The sequence below is a fragment of the Marmota monax genome, unplaced genomic scaffold (assembly GCF_021218885.2).
Source record: "Marmota monax isolate L192 unplaced genomic scaffold, Marmota_monax_Labrador192_F-V1.1 WCK01_AAM20220418_F8-fsc00106, whole genome shotgun sequence".
NCBI lineage: Eukaryota > Metazoa > Chordata > Mammalia > Rodentia > Sciuridae > Marmota > Marmota monax.
This window is the reverse complement of record NW_026695218.1, coordinates 4,764,476-4,779,606: the sequence shown is the minus strand read 5'-3', so window position 1 is coordinate 4,779,606 and position 15,131 is coordinate 4,764,476. Positions and strand designations below refer to the sequence as shown.

The window sequence follows — 15,131 nt, the reverse complement described above, 5'->3', positions numbered from 1 at the left end:
ATTGCTCTTCAGCAGAACTTTTTGTTTGCTGTGGATATGCATTAAGAACAAGAGTTAGGGGAAGGCACTGAATTAATTTGTTGGTAAGAATTGTTGGTAACAATCTCCCAGAAACTCTGGCCAGAGGAATTAATATTCAGTTTCTTCTATAGATAAATTGTGCATATATATGCATACATGTTAACTATCTTTCATATATCTATTCTTTCTTTTTCTTTGGGTACCTGGGATTAAGCCCAGGGGCACTTAACCACTGAGCCACATCCCCAACCCATTTTTGTATTTTATTTAGAGACAGGGTCTCACTGAATTGCTTAGGGCCTCGTTAAATTGCTGAGACTGGTTTTGAACTCATGATCCTCCTGCCTCAGCCTCCAGAGCTGCTGGGATTGCAGGCATGCGACACACACAGCTTCTATCTATCTATTCTTATAAAGAAAGGTAGCAAGTAGTAAACAAAGCCTTTTCTTTTATAGATATCCCTGGGAGACAATGCATTCAAGTGGATTCATTGGGCTCATTTAAGGATCGCATAATATTCAGTTGCAAAGTGGTTTGTTTAATTGGCTCACAAGGATGGACTTTTGTGTTTCCTGTCTTCTGTTCTACAGTGTTTTGTATATATATTGATTTTTAAAAATTCCTAAAACAGGAACTGTCTCAAGGGAAAAAAAAAAAATATATATATATATATATATATTAACACTATATATATATTTTTTTTTTCTTTTTTTTTTGATCAACAATGACCTGTCTCTTTGAAGAGGCAATCAAGAAGTTACTGGGGGCCTCGTTCCCATACAGGGAGAACCTGCTTTTGGTAATAGTTTGCTGAGGCTTATTGGCGGCCCTGCCTCTGGGATCTGCAGAAATCAAGCTTAGGCCTTGCTCTTTGGGATGCTTCCAGCCAATGTCTGTGCACAGCAATGGTACCAGTGAGGGGCTGCTCTTGTCTAGTGCTGGCCCCCTGGCAGACACTCTTGATCATGGGGTTTCCCATTGACCTACTCAAGACTGTCTGCTCTTCCTTCACAATCTTCTTTCCTCTCCTCTCCTGTCCTCTCGGACCTATATTGTAGTCTGAAGTCTCTCTCCCCACAACTCTTTATCTTTCTCATACATTTTGCCCCCAAAATCTCTTACATTTCTAATTCTGTCATGGTGTCTGCTTCTCTGAAAACCTGAATTAACATACATGCTCTAGTAATTTTTACAACTTTCAACAGTCACCATCAACAGAGGTGCTTTTGCAAATGAATTGTTTACTCTGACCATTTTGTTTAAGTTTAAAGTGTCTAGGTTTCATTTATTTACTTACTTACTTCCTTACTTATTTAGAGATGGGGGTCTCCCTCTGTTGCCCAGCCTGTCCTTGATCTACTTGCCTCAACCTTCCAAGTGCAGGGACTGTAGACACACATTACCGTGCCCAAGTTGTCTCTATACTTTCGTCAGAGCAGTTTGCAAAATATTTCTTTTGATTTCTACTCCTTTATTAGCTGATTCTCCTGGATTCTTAGGAAGTTTCTGGAGAAGCACAAGCGTAAACACATGCATAAATATTAGAGTCATTCTGATTCCCAGTCCCCCAACCTACCCCTTGTACTTTGCCTATCTCTCCTCCCTGGAGCCCACTGTCTCCCCTGGTTCAACCTGATGACCTAAGTTGAGGGTTGTGGCCTCCTTTCTCTTGTGGCCCTGGCCATTCTCCTTAGTCATCTCATCATCCTACCCTAAGACATCCGTGTTCTGCCCTGTGATCTAAACCCTTTGGGCCTCACCCCTGCTTATCACTTTCCTGGACAGCTCCCTGAATACCTTCCTATAAATTCTAAATCCATGGGCATTGCCTGCTGTCCCTTCATGCAAGATGACCTTACATGTACTCCTCTCCCCAACCTTGAGATTTCTGTTCAAGCAATACTAAATCTCTCGAGGTTTTCAGATTGTGCCATACAGAGGACAAAATAAGGATTTGCCTTTGTTAACAATTTCAAAAAGAAATACATTTCCCTTTTTAATTTTATGAAATACATAAGAAATATTTAAGAAACTCCTCTGCCTGTGCTCTCTCTATTTCCCAAAAGAAAGGAAAAGTCGTCATGGTGGAGAAGTGGCAGCTGCCACCAGGCAACACCACAGGCCGGCCTGTGCTCAGGAGAAAACACTACCACTCATCTTCAAGGTTACCAGTACCTTACACACTCAGTACACTTCACTAGCAGCAGATTATAGAAATGATCCTTGAAAATACATTCTTGGCCTGAAATCAACTCAGGTTTATGTGGAAAAACACACACATTTTGTTGAAGATAAGCTGTTTTTCAGAACTCGATATTGGGGGAAACTTTTAAAACTTATTATCAGGAAATACTTTCAAACAACTAACAAACTTTTAATGAAATATTTCTGATTTTGAAAAGTAGTACTTAAGAAAGGTCTAATCTGAAAATTTCTAATTAACATGTTGTTTTTCAGTAGCCACTATCTTTCAACTGATAATATTAATGTTCATAGAAAGAGAAATGGAAAAGGGTTATTTGTGTTGCCTTGACACTGGGAAGTGCCTTCAGGTCAAGATCTGGAAGGCGAAGAAATGAAAAACTATGAATTAATCAGTGTCTTCAGAAAGCACGTGTTGAGAGGTCTAGGACAGCCCCAAGATGTCAGGGATATGTGGTGGGATTCAAGGCACATTGTTATCACCTCATTTTAAAGCAAAAGAAGAGATTGACTTCAACAACATGAAGAACTCACTGACCCTCTCCTCAATGAGACTAGTGAAAACTTTTATGCATATTCATTTGTATTTACATATCTCCATTTAAGGCCTCTGAAAATAGTCCTGAGGGCAAAGAACAAATGAAGAGCTGTTCAGAACATCTATGAAAATTCAGTGAGAAACATGAGGGTCTGAGGTATTTAAATCTAGACTGCCCTCAGATGGGCAGTGATTCTACTCTGGGCTGCTGTAACCAAGAGCCCAGGCTCCCTTTCCCCTCACTCAGCACCCGGATGGAGGGCTTTCTCTCCAGGAGGAACAGGACCTCAGCATCTGATCCTATCCCCAGCTACGTCGATGAGACCACCTCCTGAGCAGGTGAGATGGAGCATGGGGTTACCCTGCTTCTGCAGAGCTGTAGCTCATGGAAGGGAAGCTCACTTTATGCACAACTCACTGAGAATACTGGAGCCCTGCTCACTCTTGCCCTGGCTTGTGGGACAGTGGTTCCATTCCAGGGGAGTAGGCAAGGAAAGAAGGCCTGAAGCTATACCCTCCTTCTAACAAGCACATAACTCCAATAGGGTTTCACTCAGAAAGAAGCTCACCACCATCTTCAGTCTCATATCCACAGCTCTGTCTCAGAGATCTGCCTCGGTAGAGAAATAAGCCTTAAAACAGCTTCTGATCTCAAAGAACTGACTTTGAACAGAGAGAATAAAGAAGTCTGAACCTATAGGTGTTGTTAAGACCAAGGATTTGTGACAAAAGGCAAGCGGGAGGTTCAAGATAGAGGTAAAATTTTGATCTCTGCCACTGAAAAACCAAACCAAAGAAAGAAAGAGACAAATAAACAAACTTTGACCAACATTTTTTCCCACCTGTGCTAGAGATTGAACCCAGCCCTCTCATCCCCCTGGCCAGCATCTCGATTTCTTGATAGCAACATTGTGGAAAAACCAAGTCACAATCACTCAGCTATATCACTTCTGGATTCCTCTCCCACATACCATGAGACAGTAAATGTTTATTGTTTTAAGCAACTGAATTTTGGAGTAATTTATTGAACAGCAAGATAGATATGCAAATAGTGAATACAAGTGTGTGTATACATGCATAAATAGGTGTGTGCATGGCTTCTGAGGCAACATCAAGGTCTTTAAAAATTTTTTTTTTTAGTTGTAGATAGACACAATATCTTTATTTATTTTATGTGGTGCTGAGGATCGAACCCAGTGCCTCACGTGCGAGGCAAGCGCTTTACCACTGAGCTACAATCCCAGCCCAACATCAAGGTCTTTTATGCAGGAAAGATATACAGCTTGAGGTCTCACATCTATTTTTCACTTTTGAGAATTTGTCATGCCATGGCCTTGGATCTTTCAAAGGTTTTGGAAGGCCAGCACCTGATTGTTTAGCACAGTATAAAATAGATTCACTTTTCTGGGCAGACTCACCTAAACCAGACTTAGGAGACTAATATGGCAAAATTAATGCTAGTTAATTAATTTATAATAAAACACAAAATAATCATGCTGATCAGAATACCAGAACATTTGAGTCTCTGTGATGAGTACGTCTTTCTCTGAAGGCAAAATTAAATGCCAAAAAATAAGTAGATGTTACATGAACATAGAACAATGGGAGCTTAATAAAGGCTTCAAATGTTTCCTGCCAGCAGGTTAACGCTCACCCTCGGGATCACTTCATTAGCTGAATCAGATACCTTGACAACTACTGGCTACAACTCGATGTCTCTCTCTGCCCCAGGATGGACTCTTCAGTGGGCTTGGCAATTCCCCAAACCACTGGGCTAAGTCTCCTTCCTTTTCTGGCTGGTCACTGGCCAACTTTTCATGTTGTAACTCTAGTTTTCTAAACTACTATGATGACCAACCCCTCTTTATAATGAGAGATTTTTTTTTTTTTTTGGGGTGGGTTCATACATAGATCAGGTCATAGTCTCCTCTTGCTGGCATCTTTAAAGTAAATTAAAACAAAGCATTTTTAATGGGTAACTATATGAAGTGATGGTTATGTTACTTGGCTCAATTGTGGTAATGATTTCATAAAGTATATGTATGTCAAATCATCACACTGTACACCTTAAATATATACTTTTTTTTTTTTTTTTTACTTTTAGTCATGCCCCAATAAAGCTAGAAACAAAGGACTTATTATGAGTCAGACATCTACCCAAGAACTTACTAATTCATTATCTCAATCTTGAGTAGCAGATACTGGGCATAGAGGCTGCAATAATTAGCAAAACAGACAAAAAATCCTGATGTCACAATAACCTGACATGGGGACTTTGCCTAGAATACTTCATTCCCTTATGTAATGATGTCCAAGCTCTCCTTCCTATGACTATAAAATATAGAAATAAATAAAGTTGTCTTCCTGTAATCAGTTTATGAAATGATTGAGCTGACTCTATGCTCTTTTGATTTTACTCCATGAAGTTGTTTGGTAGAATCATTAAAACCACAACTTGTTCTTCATGCTAAGGTAAGGTCAAGAGAGGCATGATGGATATTGGGTAAGTAGGAACATGGAAGGGGACTAAATAAGATTCTTTAGGTACATTTTGTCAGTTTTGTAAAACTCTGCAAAACCTTCTCATCCTTAGATGGGTAGGGCAGCAGGGATAACTTGGGAATGTTAGAAAATTCTGCCTTCCTCCTGTGAAGGTCTATCATTATTCTCTGCCTCACCCATAGGGACAGTCCTAGCAAGGGTGATAGTCAAGTTGTTCTGAGTATAACAATATATAGAAAAATCCTCACTACCACCAGTCACAATTCTTTGCCTCTTCTCCCTTTTAAGCTTCCTTAAGTGTCTGACATTTTTTTTAAGGTGGGAAAAATAGGCAAAATTTAGCCATTCTCAAATTTTGATTGTATGATTCCTTGTTATTTTTAGGATATGTTCTTGTTCTAATTAACAAAGCTGTAGTTAAAATAGAAGACCCTGTCTTTCCTCAAAGCACCTTGAATTCTGCCCTTAGAACCTGGTCCTCTTTCTTAGGATCATGTATAAGCTCATGGCAAGCCAGAGAACGTGGAAGCAAGCTACAGAGATTAGTTGTTTTCCGATAATTTTGTTTTCATGCAAGGTCAGTAGAAAACTGTGGAAGGCTTTAAACTGGGAAAAACCAAAAATAATGTCTGCATTTCTGAGCTATCTTTTTTGTTTGCTGTGTGGAGAAGAACCAAATGAGAGGCCAGACAACCAATGAAATAGTTGTTACTTGCAGTGATCTGAGGATAAAGGCTGGTAACATGTATTAGAGATATGGATGGGAAGATGAGAAAGCAAGGATTCTTGAGATATTTGATGGTGCCCAGCATAATTTTAGGCTATTTACCACGGAGAGACAGAGAAGAACCAAGATAGCACTTTTTGCCTGGAGCAACAAAATGGATGTTGAAGCCAATACTGGGAAGGAAGCTTAAAGAAGATTATGTTGAATGGACATGCTGAATTTGAGGTAACTTTGGGACACTGATTCGATAAAATGACCAATAATCACATTAGTTTAAGTATTAAATCCTTCCAGAAGCTCACCATTCCCGAGAAACACAAATTTCTTTTCATTTTGGTTTTGTTTTATGTTTTGGTGAAGGGTTGGAACCCCAGGGTCTTGTGCAAGCAGACTTAGCTGCCACTTAGCTGTACTCTCAGTTCCTCAAATTTCCTAACAAGACTTAAAATTTACATTTTTTGCTGGATCTCTCCCAGTTGCCCAGTCCAAACTGAAACTTAGTTCCTTAAAAGGGTAATGCTGTCTGTAATCTCAGGGACTGTGGCCAAACTGTTTTTCAGGAGGAAGTGGAGAAAGAGAAGCTCTTGCATATTTTGTCCCATAACATCCACCATCTGGCCGCATTCATCGCATTGCTTTCTGGGAGTTGTAGTTTCTACCTGAGTGAGCCAACATGGCCGCCTCCACCTTAGGGGGTTGTGGGGCTGCCATGGCTTTGGCCCAGAGCTTCCGAGCCGCCAGGGCGCTGTTCCCTGCACCTGCCTCTGTGGCCTGCGGTAAGTGGAGCGGGGCTTTAGTGCTGGGGGCCGCGAGGGCCATGTTGGAGAGAGGTGTGCAGGAGCGACTGGTTGTTGGTCTGCAGGTTGGAAAAGATTGCCGGACTCTGCCTGTCTCTGGCTGAGCGGAGAGCCCTGATCTCTGTTGTTCGCTTCTGCAGGGGTCCGCGGGGGGCCCGGCCGGCAGCAGAGCACTGGGCCTTCCAAGCCCGGCGAGTTCCGGCCGCCGCCGAAACCGGTCATTGTGGATAAGCGCCGACCCCCGGAGCAGGACAGGAGGTGAGGCCGTGCTGGGCGGGAGGCGGACTGGCTCCGAGGTCTGGCTGGCCAGCGCGGCCCGGCACCCTCTGCACGTGCGCGTGTGGAGGCGGCCGGCGCCGTCTCCCTGGAGGGCGCCCAGCTCAGTTCTGTCCTCACCGCTTGTCTCCAAGTTAGCGTCGAACTTCTTTGCAGTTTTAGTAAGTCAGAACTTCAAGTAGGAATTCCCCAGACTTGAAGCTCTTTTACTATACCAAAGATTTCCTCTGAGGCACATCTTGTTTACACCTGTTTGTATCGGAGTTGGTCTTTTCTCCCCCAAATCCTTCACCATACGTAGGAATCTGTTGGCCAAAAACTTTGCTCTTCAAACAGTCTTAAGTAAAATTCTCGGTCACTTAAATGAATATTGGTAACCTAGGCAGTACGTGCAAATTTTAAAGTAAGATTTATAGGAAGTGTTTCTGTAGAGCCATGTGAAATTTTTTTAAAAGCAAATTTTAGGAGGAAAAACAGTGTGATTAGAGGCTTTCTGGAAGGGCTGTAGGTTGTTGATTAGATTTGAATTTTCTTTAAAAAAAAAAAAACATTAAAGTATTCTGTAGTTCTAAACTGAAATAAACTTGGATTTAGGGAACTTAGCAACTCAGAAAAAGATATTCTTTAACTTTTTTTTTTCTTCATTTAAGGAATGTAAACTGTATACTCTGGAAACAATTTGGTGAAATGTAGTAAATTTGAAGTTGTGTATAACTTTCCACCTAGAAGGCACTCAACTTAAAGGTACTCTAACACATATGTACAAGAATGAACATGACATTATTGTAACAAACTAAAAATGAGAGGTGGCCAAAGTATCCATCAGAGGTGAATAGGCAAATATAATCATACATTGAAATATTGCACAGTAGTGAAAAAAACGAATGAATGAGAGCAAACAAGATATAGATTAATTTCACAAACATGATTTATGTAAAAAGCAACTTTTAGAATAATTGATATAGTATAATACCATTTTATGAGTTTAAAACCATGCTAAACAGTATTATATATCGCCCAGACATACATGCATATGTGAAGGGGACATGCTCCACCTTCACCAAGCAATCAAACCTACTGCAATTGTGGCAAGATTTCATATTATTATAATGTGCCTCCTAATATGACAGAGTAAGACACTGCCATCATCTCCTGTAATATTCTTACCAAAAATGCTTAACCTTAGTCTAGGCATGTGGAAAAAATAAATCCAGGGTCCAATGATGGCCTTGACTTTTCTCACTCTATCTTTTTAAAAAAAAAAATTTAAGCCCCCCCCACTCGCCCCAATGCTGGGGGTCTAATCTAGGGTCTTGCAAATGCTAGGCAAGGACTCTACTAATGGAGCTGCATCTTCACTATGGCCTTGGCTTTTCAAAAGAGTCAATGTTAATAGAAATACAAAGCTGGGGAATAGTACCAGGTTGAGACTAACAGCCAGATAAAATGTGTAAAGCTTGATTATATTTTGAATTGGGCAACAAACATATAAAAGATCTTTCCATGATAATTAAATACAATTTGAGTATGAACTATATATTAGAATACATTATTGAATTAACACTAATTTTCTTAGGTGTCATAAAGGTATTGTGATAATGTGGAGTAAGTCCTAGACCTTAATTATTGAGAATAATATGCCTTGCTATTAGATATTTTCAAATGTTTAGGAAAAATATGCACATATAAAGAAATATAGCAATTTAAGCAGTTGGTAAAGGTGCATGGTTATGGTTATATCATGCCAACTCTGGTTGGTTTGAGAATTTTCAGTTGAAAATTGAAGAAAATAAAAATTTATGGGACTAATAACCAAATTTACAATAGTAGAGTAGGAAGGATGCACAGGAGCTTCAACTACATTGCTAATTTATTTATTAAGATGGGTGAATATTAATTTTAATGTCATTTATGCTTTTTCTATATGTGAAATATTTCATAACAAGTTTGAAATCAGTTAAGAAAATAGGAAGATTATTTTTAAAGTCAGTTTGTAATTGGTGTTTTATATGTTTATACCTTTTTCAACATAATTTATTGTTACAACTCAATGTGAAGGAGGCCTGTGGTTAGTATCATAGGTTTTGGAGACTGACAGACATATTTACATTTAAATCTTGACTTGATAAATTTATAATTAATATAATAATGGATCAGTTACTTATTCAAGCTTCAGTTTCTTCACCTTTAAAAAAGAATTGATAATGCTAAACCTACCTAGTCTCTAAAAAGATTAATTTATGCTACTGTGTCAGTCAGCTTTCTGTTGCTATGACAGAGTACCCGAGATAATCAGTTTAAAGGAGGAAATATTTTATTTAAGCTCATGGTTTCAGAAGTTTCAGTCCACTGTTGCTTGAATGTATCCTTGTTGCTTTTACCTGTAGCACAGTACATCATGGAATGAGTGTGTGGCAAAAGAAACTGCTCATTTCATGGTGGTTGGAAAGCACAAAGAGAGAGAGTTCAGGGCCAGGGTCCAAAATAATCCTTAGAGACTTGCCCCCACTGTCCTAACTTCCTTCTTCTGGGCCCCACCTCCTAAAGGCTCCACTATCTCCTGATGGTGCCAACCAAACCTTTAGCATATAAGCCTTTGGGGTTACATTTAAGATCAAAACTATATCAGCTACTTAGATGTTTCGTAAAGCTTTTTAACAAAATTCTGGGTGAGTACTCAGGAATTGTTAGCTGTTTTCAGGATCATTAACAATAATTTTAGATACCACAGTTTTAGAAATAAAATTGCCTTCCTAATTTAGGAAGTGAAAAATAACGTGTCTATACCATATTCTTCCATTTCTTTTTAAAGCAACAGGTTTTTCTTCTAGTGGCCTAAGTTTGCTTTTAATTCATTTTGTTCTTTGTATTTTTTAACAGGTTCTTGAGTCCTGAATTCATTCCTCCCAGGGGAAGAACAAATCCTCTGAAATTTCAAATAGAAAGAAGAGATATGTTAGAAAGGAGAAAAGTACTCCACATTCCAGAGTTCTATGTTGGTCAGTAAGAGCTGGATGCCTTTATTCTTAGTAGTTGGAAGTTTAGTTTTCCCTATTGCAAAGAACACTATTCTTTACATATCAGGGTTTTGCCCCGAGGAGGCACTTATTCCTAATATTTTATTAAAAAGTTTAGGAAGGTCAATTACCTAAAAATGTTATTTGTTTCTGCATCTCATATACAAGTTCACTTCTCTTTTGAATTGGTAGGAAGCATACTACGTGTTACTACAGCTGACCCATATGCCAGTGGAAAAATCAGCCAGTTTCTGGGGATTTGCATCCATAGATCAGGAAAAGGACTTGGAGCTACCTTTATTCTTAGGAATACTATTGAAGGACAAGGTAAGCTTAATTTTATTATTTTAATATTATTATTTTTATTATTTTAATAATAAAATAATAATAAAAACTATTAGCTCCTTCTTGCCATTCTCTATTATTTTAATTAAATAATAATCTCTAAGGATTCCTTTTTGTTTTTTGCTTCCTGGAACAAGACATCTGAAACCTAAAAGTTAATTGGTGGGGGATGAGGGACACCTCTGAGGAAAAGTAAGGACCTTCTGGCCTTAGAATGGATCGAGAATTGTGAATTGTGGTTACAGGTTACATACACTTGGTGGTCTGCTTATTCTTGATGCTTCCTTTTTTATAGGGACAACAACCATTAGAACTGTACTCACTATAGCAGCAGGGGAGGAAACAAGTGACTATAAAGCATTGGTGATATTCCTTTTAGGAGCAAATAACCTATGAGAATATTAAAACAGACATAACAACGTTCTATGAATTACTTACTCCTAAAATGAATCTTTCCATTTTGCTTTATATTATGACAGAAAACAGTCACCACATTTATACTGTTTTATAAACCTTGGAGGCATTTAAAGCAGGCAAAATCGTGCTTGCATGCTATGTCTAATAAGGTAGAGGAACATGTAAAATTCTAGGAAGATTATGAATTTAAATGGCAGGACATGTAAAGTTTTTGTAGTTAAAAGTTGTATGCCTCATGGTTCCCAGTAGTGAAGTATTATATTCAGAGAAGCCAATAATATGAGAGTAGTTGCTGTCTTGTTTATTCTGTAATGTATACATAGGAATTCAGAAGGACTTGATCGATTACAGATTCTGGTACCTCCCATTAAGTCATGTACTTGAAGGTTTTTTTTTTTTTTGGTATTGGGGATTGAATCCAGGAGTACTTCACTGAGCTACATCACCAGCTGTTTTTAGTTTTTATTTTGAGACAGAGTCTCACTAAGTTGCTTAGGGCCTTGCTAAGGTGCTGAGGCTGTCCTCAAACTTGCAATTGATTCTCCTATCTCAGCCTCCTGGTGTTCACCCACCATGCCTAGTTTGAAGTCTTATAAGAGAAATGAATATAACTGTGAGTCAACAGATGGGTTTTATTTTTCTTCTTGAAGACTAAAATGTTAATAGTTTCTTCCTCACAGTGTTCTAGTCAACCAGCTATTGAGATATTGTACATGAAATACTGGACATAGAACACTCAAAAACTATTAGCTCCTTCTTGCCATTCTCTATAGTATGTTTGACTATTGTAACCAGCCTTGATCTTTCCCATCAGTGCTCCCTGCTACAGTGGTTCCTTCTAGCCTAGTCTTTATATACCATCCCCATAATTTCCACACTGGTTATCCCCATGACTGATCCTTTTTAGTTCTAGATGTGCATATGCAAGTGCCTCTTTAGTATCTCCATCTGAATGTCTTATGTGCATAAATCAATTTGAATACAGCTCTTTGTTTCTTAGAGTGTTCTTCTTGCAGTCTTTTCCATTTCTATAAATGCTACTACTGCCCACCTATTTACTCAAATAATTTATTTTCTTTTACACATTCAGTCAGTAAGTTTTCTTGGTTCAGTTTCCAAAATATACATCCAATTTTGTCTCTTTCTTCCTCTTCATTGCAAACACAATTATTCATGTCACCATCATTTCCTGCCTGCAGTTGTACAGTCTCTAGTTTACACTCCTGGTTATCTTAATTTGTTTGTGCTGCTATAACAAAATGCCCAGACTATGTAATTTACAAAGAAAGAAATTTCTCACAGATCTGGAGGCTGAGAAATCCAAGATTAGAGCACTGGCAGGTTCTGTGAGGCAGGGCCCCAGTCCCTAGCTTCCAAGATGGTACCTTGTTGATTTACATGTGGACTGGACAAATGTTGTGTCTTCACCTGGTGGTGAAGGAGTAAAATGGGCCTAAGCTAGTTCCCTCCAGCCTTTTTATAAGGTACTATTACAAAAGGCCTCACTTCTTAATACCATTCTAATAAAGATTTTCAACAACAATTTTGGAGGGGACATGCAAACCACAAAACTTTGCGTACCAAGTTATTTGCTCCAGCCAAATGGGCCCTTCCCTGTTTTTTTCCAACATGACATGTTTTTAAAACCCCAGGGCTTTTGTATTTTATTCTTTTTGCCTAGAGCATTTTTAGACCTATATAGCATCAGTTTAAATGTCATCTTCTCAGATAGGCTTTCCCTGATTGTTGTTCCCTGATTGTGGTCCCTTCTAGTGTCATCACCCTATCTTGTCTTCACTATATGAAATTACCTTGTTGGCTTGTTTCTTTATTGTTCATCATCCACTAGCATGTAAACTTCATGAGAGAAGAAGGATTTTACCTGTTTTGATTTGCTATAGGCACAGTTTCTAGATACTGACTGGAACAGTAAATATTGGATTGAATCCTGATACTAATGTTGATTGTATATAATAGGATTATATTTCTCTTGGGATTGTTTCATAAAATATCAGCATTTGTTAATACAGATGGCATAATTAAATTATTACTGTGGTACCTTGACATACTCAAAGCTGTTCCTAGCTTGCTTCATGTGGAGGACCAATGTGTTAAAAATGTAGGCTATTTGTATAAACATAGCTTACCTTTTTTTGGATTCAGTGCTTGTTTTTGGTTTTACAAAGTATCTTGTATTTTCTACATAATATAGTAAAATATAGAACAATTCAGTGCATCAATAAAATGTGTAAATTTTCTGATTTTAAAAAAATTGCAGAGCATCAATAAAATGTGTAAATTTTCTGATTTAAAAAAATTGCAATGCATCAATAAAATGTGTAAATTTTCTGATTTAAAAAAAAAAAGGCCCATCCTTAAGAGAGGTTTCTAAACCAAACTTAAAATAACATTTACTCTTTATGATCATTAATCTTATTACTCTTAATATTGATGATTAATTTTTAATCAGGTAATTGGAAATGAACAAAAATATGACAGAGATTGCATTTACTCAAGACATTGTGTAAATTAATGCATGTTATAAGAATTAAACAGATATGTGATTAACATTTATAGAAGATATTTTTTCTTTAGACTTTACTATTCTCATTCAGGTTTTCTCACTTTTTCTTTGTTCTTTCTATCTTACTGTTTATTTAAATGGATTTTAACTTATTTCTATTTTTTTCAGTACTCTTCACTTTTTTTGTTGTTTTTTTATTTTTTTTTTTTGGTATTAGGAATTGAACCCAGGGGCAGGCACTTAACCACCAAGCCACATACATACCTAGCCTGCTTTTTAATTTTTAATTTTATTTTTTAGTTGTCAACAGACCTTTATTTTATTTATTTATATGTGGTGCTAAGAATAGAACCCAGTGCCTCACACATGCTAAGCAAGCACTCTGCCACTGAGTCACAATCCCAGCACTTAATTTTTTATTTTAAGACAAGGTCTCACTAAGTTATTTAGGGCCTCCCTAAGTTGCTGAGGTAGCCTTGAATTTGTGATCCTCTTGTCCCAGCCTCCTGTGTCACTGGGATTATAGGCATGTGCCCCCATGCCCAGCCTCAATGCTCCTTCATCTTAAAAATTACAAATTTATGTCATATTTTGTACATGCAAAACCTTGTGCTGGTTCCTTATGAAATAGCTTTTACTGTAGTGTGCAGCATTGCAGGAATTCTGATTTAGATTCTGAAAATGTTTTCTTTTTAGGTGTTGAGATTTGCTTTGAACTGTATAATCCTCGAATCCATGAGATCCAAGTGATCAAATTAGAGAAACGGCTGGATGATAGTTTGCTTTACTTACGAGACGCCCTTCCTGAATACAGCACTTTTGATATGAATATGAAGCCAGTAACACTAGAGTCTAGCAAAGAAATTCCTGTTAATATGGTATGTGTTGTACATTTGGAACTGAAAGTACACATAAAATAAGAAAGAATCATCTTAATGAAAACTATACAAGAATTTTTATTTATGTATCAGCCTAATTCTTCTTCTTTTAAAATTTTGCTTAGCTCAAAGTCAAAATGAAGCCTAAGCCTTGGTCCAAACGCTGGGAACGTCCGTCTTTTAATATTAAAGGAATCAGATTTGATCTTTGTTTAACTGAAGAACAGATGAAAGAAGCTCAGAAGTGGAGTCAACCATGGCTTGAGTTTGATATGATGAGGGAATATGACACTTCAAAAATTGAAGCTGCAATATGGGAAGAAATTGAAGCATCAAAAAAGTCCTGATTCTGAGAAATCATTTGTTTACTTGCTAAAGATGTATTGGTTGCCAGAGGATTTATTTTAAATCCAATTTAATTTATGAGAGAGAGTTACTAACTAAGCATTTATTATTTTAGTATGTTAAAAATAAAACTTGCACACCAGTTTAGTACTCTAAGAAGAGAAATGTATATGCCAAATGGCCCTATGTTCCTTTCTTAACTGGAAACAAAGCTACAGTGGAAGTCAGAGCAGTACCAGAATGTTCTTTATGGAGCATGGAAGGGCAAAGGGAGTGGATGGGATTTTTTTTTTAATTGTGAAGCAAATCATTAATATGATATTGTATGATTTAAAGAATAATAAAATGAACATTATGTACTTACTGTTAAGAAATAGAACATTGAGTGACGCCTATGAAAGTTAAGACATAGGACATTTACTAAGATCTAAGAAACCTGTTTGTCTGAAGTTGTCCCTCCTTTACTCAGGTGCACACACCATCCTGACTTTGTTAATTATTCCTTTATATTTCTTTGAGTTTATTGCCTACATATATATTTC

The 15,131-nt window shown here is 37.7% G+C and overlaps 1 protein-coding gene and 1 non-coding gene across 2 annotated transcripts; one reads left to right on the top strand and one right to left on the bottom strand.

Annotated features, from left to right (window-relative positions):
• Nucleotides 1-2,052: 2,052 nt before the first annotated feature.
• Nucleotides 2,053-2,260, bottom strand: LOC124084962 (small nucleolar RNA U3). The gene has a single exon (XR_006849305.1). It is a non-coding gene; the product is annotated as a small nucleolar RNA U3 (small nucleolar RNA).
• A 4,347-nt stretch (nt 2,261-6,607) lies between these two features.
• Nucleotides 6,608-14,968, top strand: Mrpl19 (mitochondrial ribosomal protein L19). Its single transcript, XM_046432243.2, has 6 exons — nt 6,608-6,766; nt 6,928-7,045; nt 9,944-10,062; nt 10,273-10,407; nt 14,063-14,244; nt 14,370-14,968. Exons 1-6 carry the CDS (start codon nt 6,664-6,666, stop codon nt 14,589-14,591), a joined length of 879 nt encoding a protein of 292 aa, XP_046288199.1. The 5' UTR covers nt 6,608-6,663; the 3' UTR covers nt 14,592-14,968.
• Nucleotides 14,969-15,131: the final 163 nt, after the last annotated feature.

What these genes read in the sequence shown, in the direction of transcription:
- Mrpl19 (XM_046432243.2), top strand. Translation starts at nt 6,664, where the DNA reads ATGGCCGCCTCCACCTTAGGGGGTTGTGGGGCTGCCATGGCTTTGGCC. An exon ending in GAATACTATTGAAGGACAAG is followed by an intron (nt 10,408 to 14,062) that starts GTAAGCTTAATT and finishes TTTTCTTTTTAG; the next exon opens with GTGTTGAGATTTGCTTTGAA. An exon ending in AAGAAATTCCTGTTAATATG is followed by an intron (nt 14,245 to 14,369) that starts GTATGTGTTGTA and finishes AATTTTGCTTAG; the next exon opens with CTCAAAGTCAAAATGAAGCC.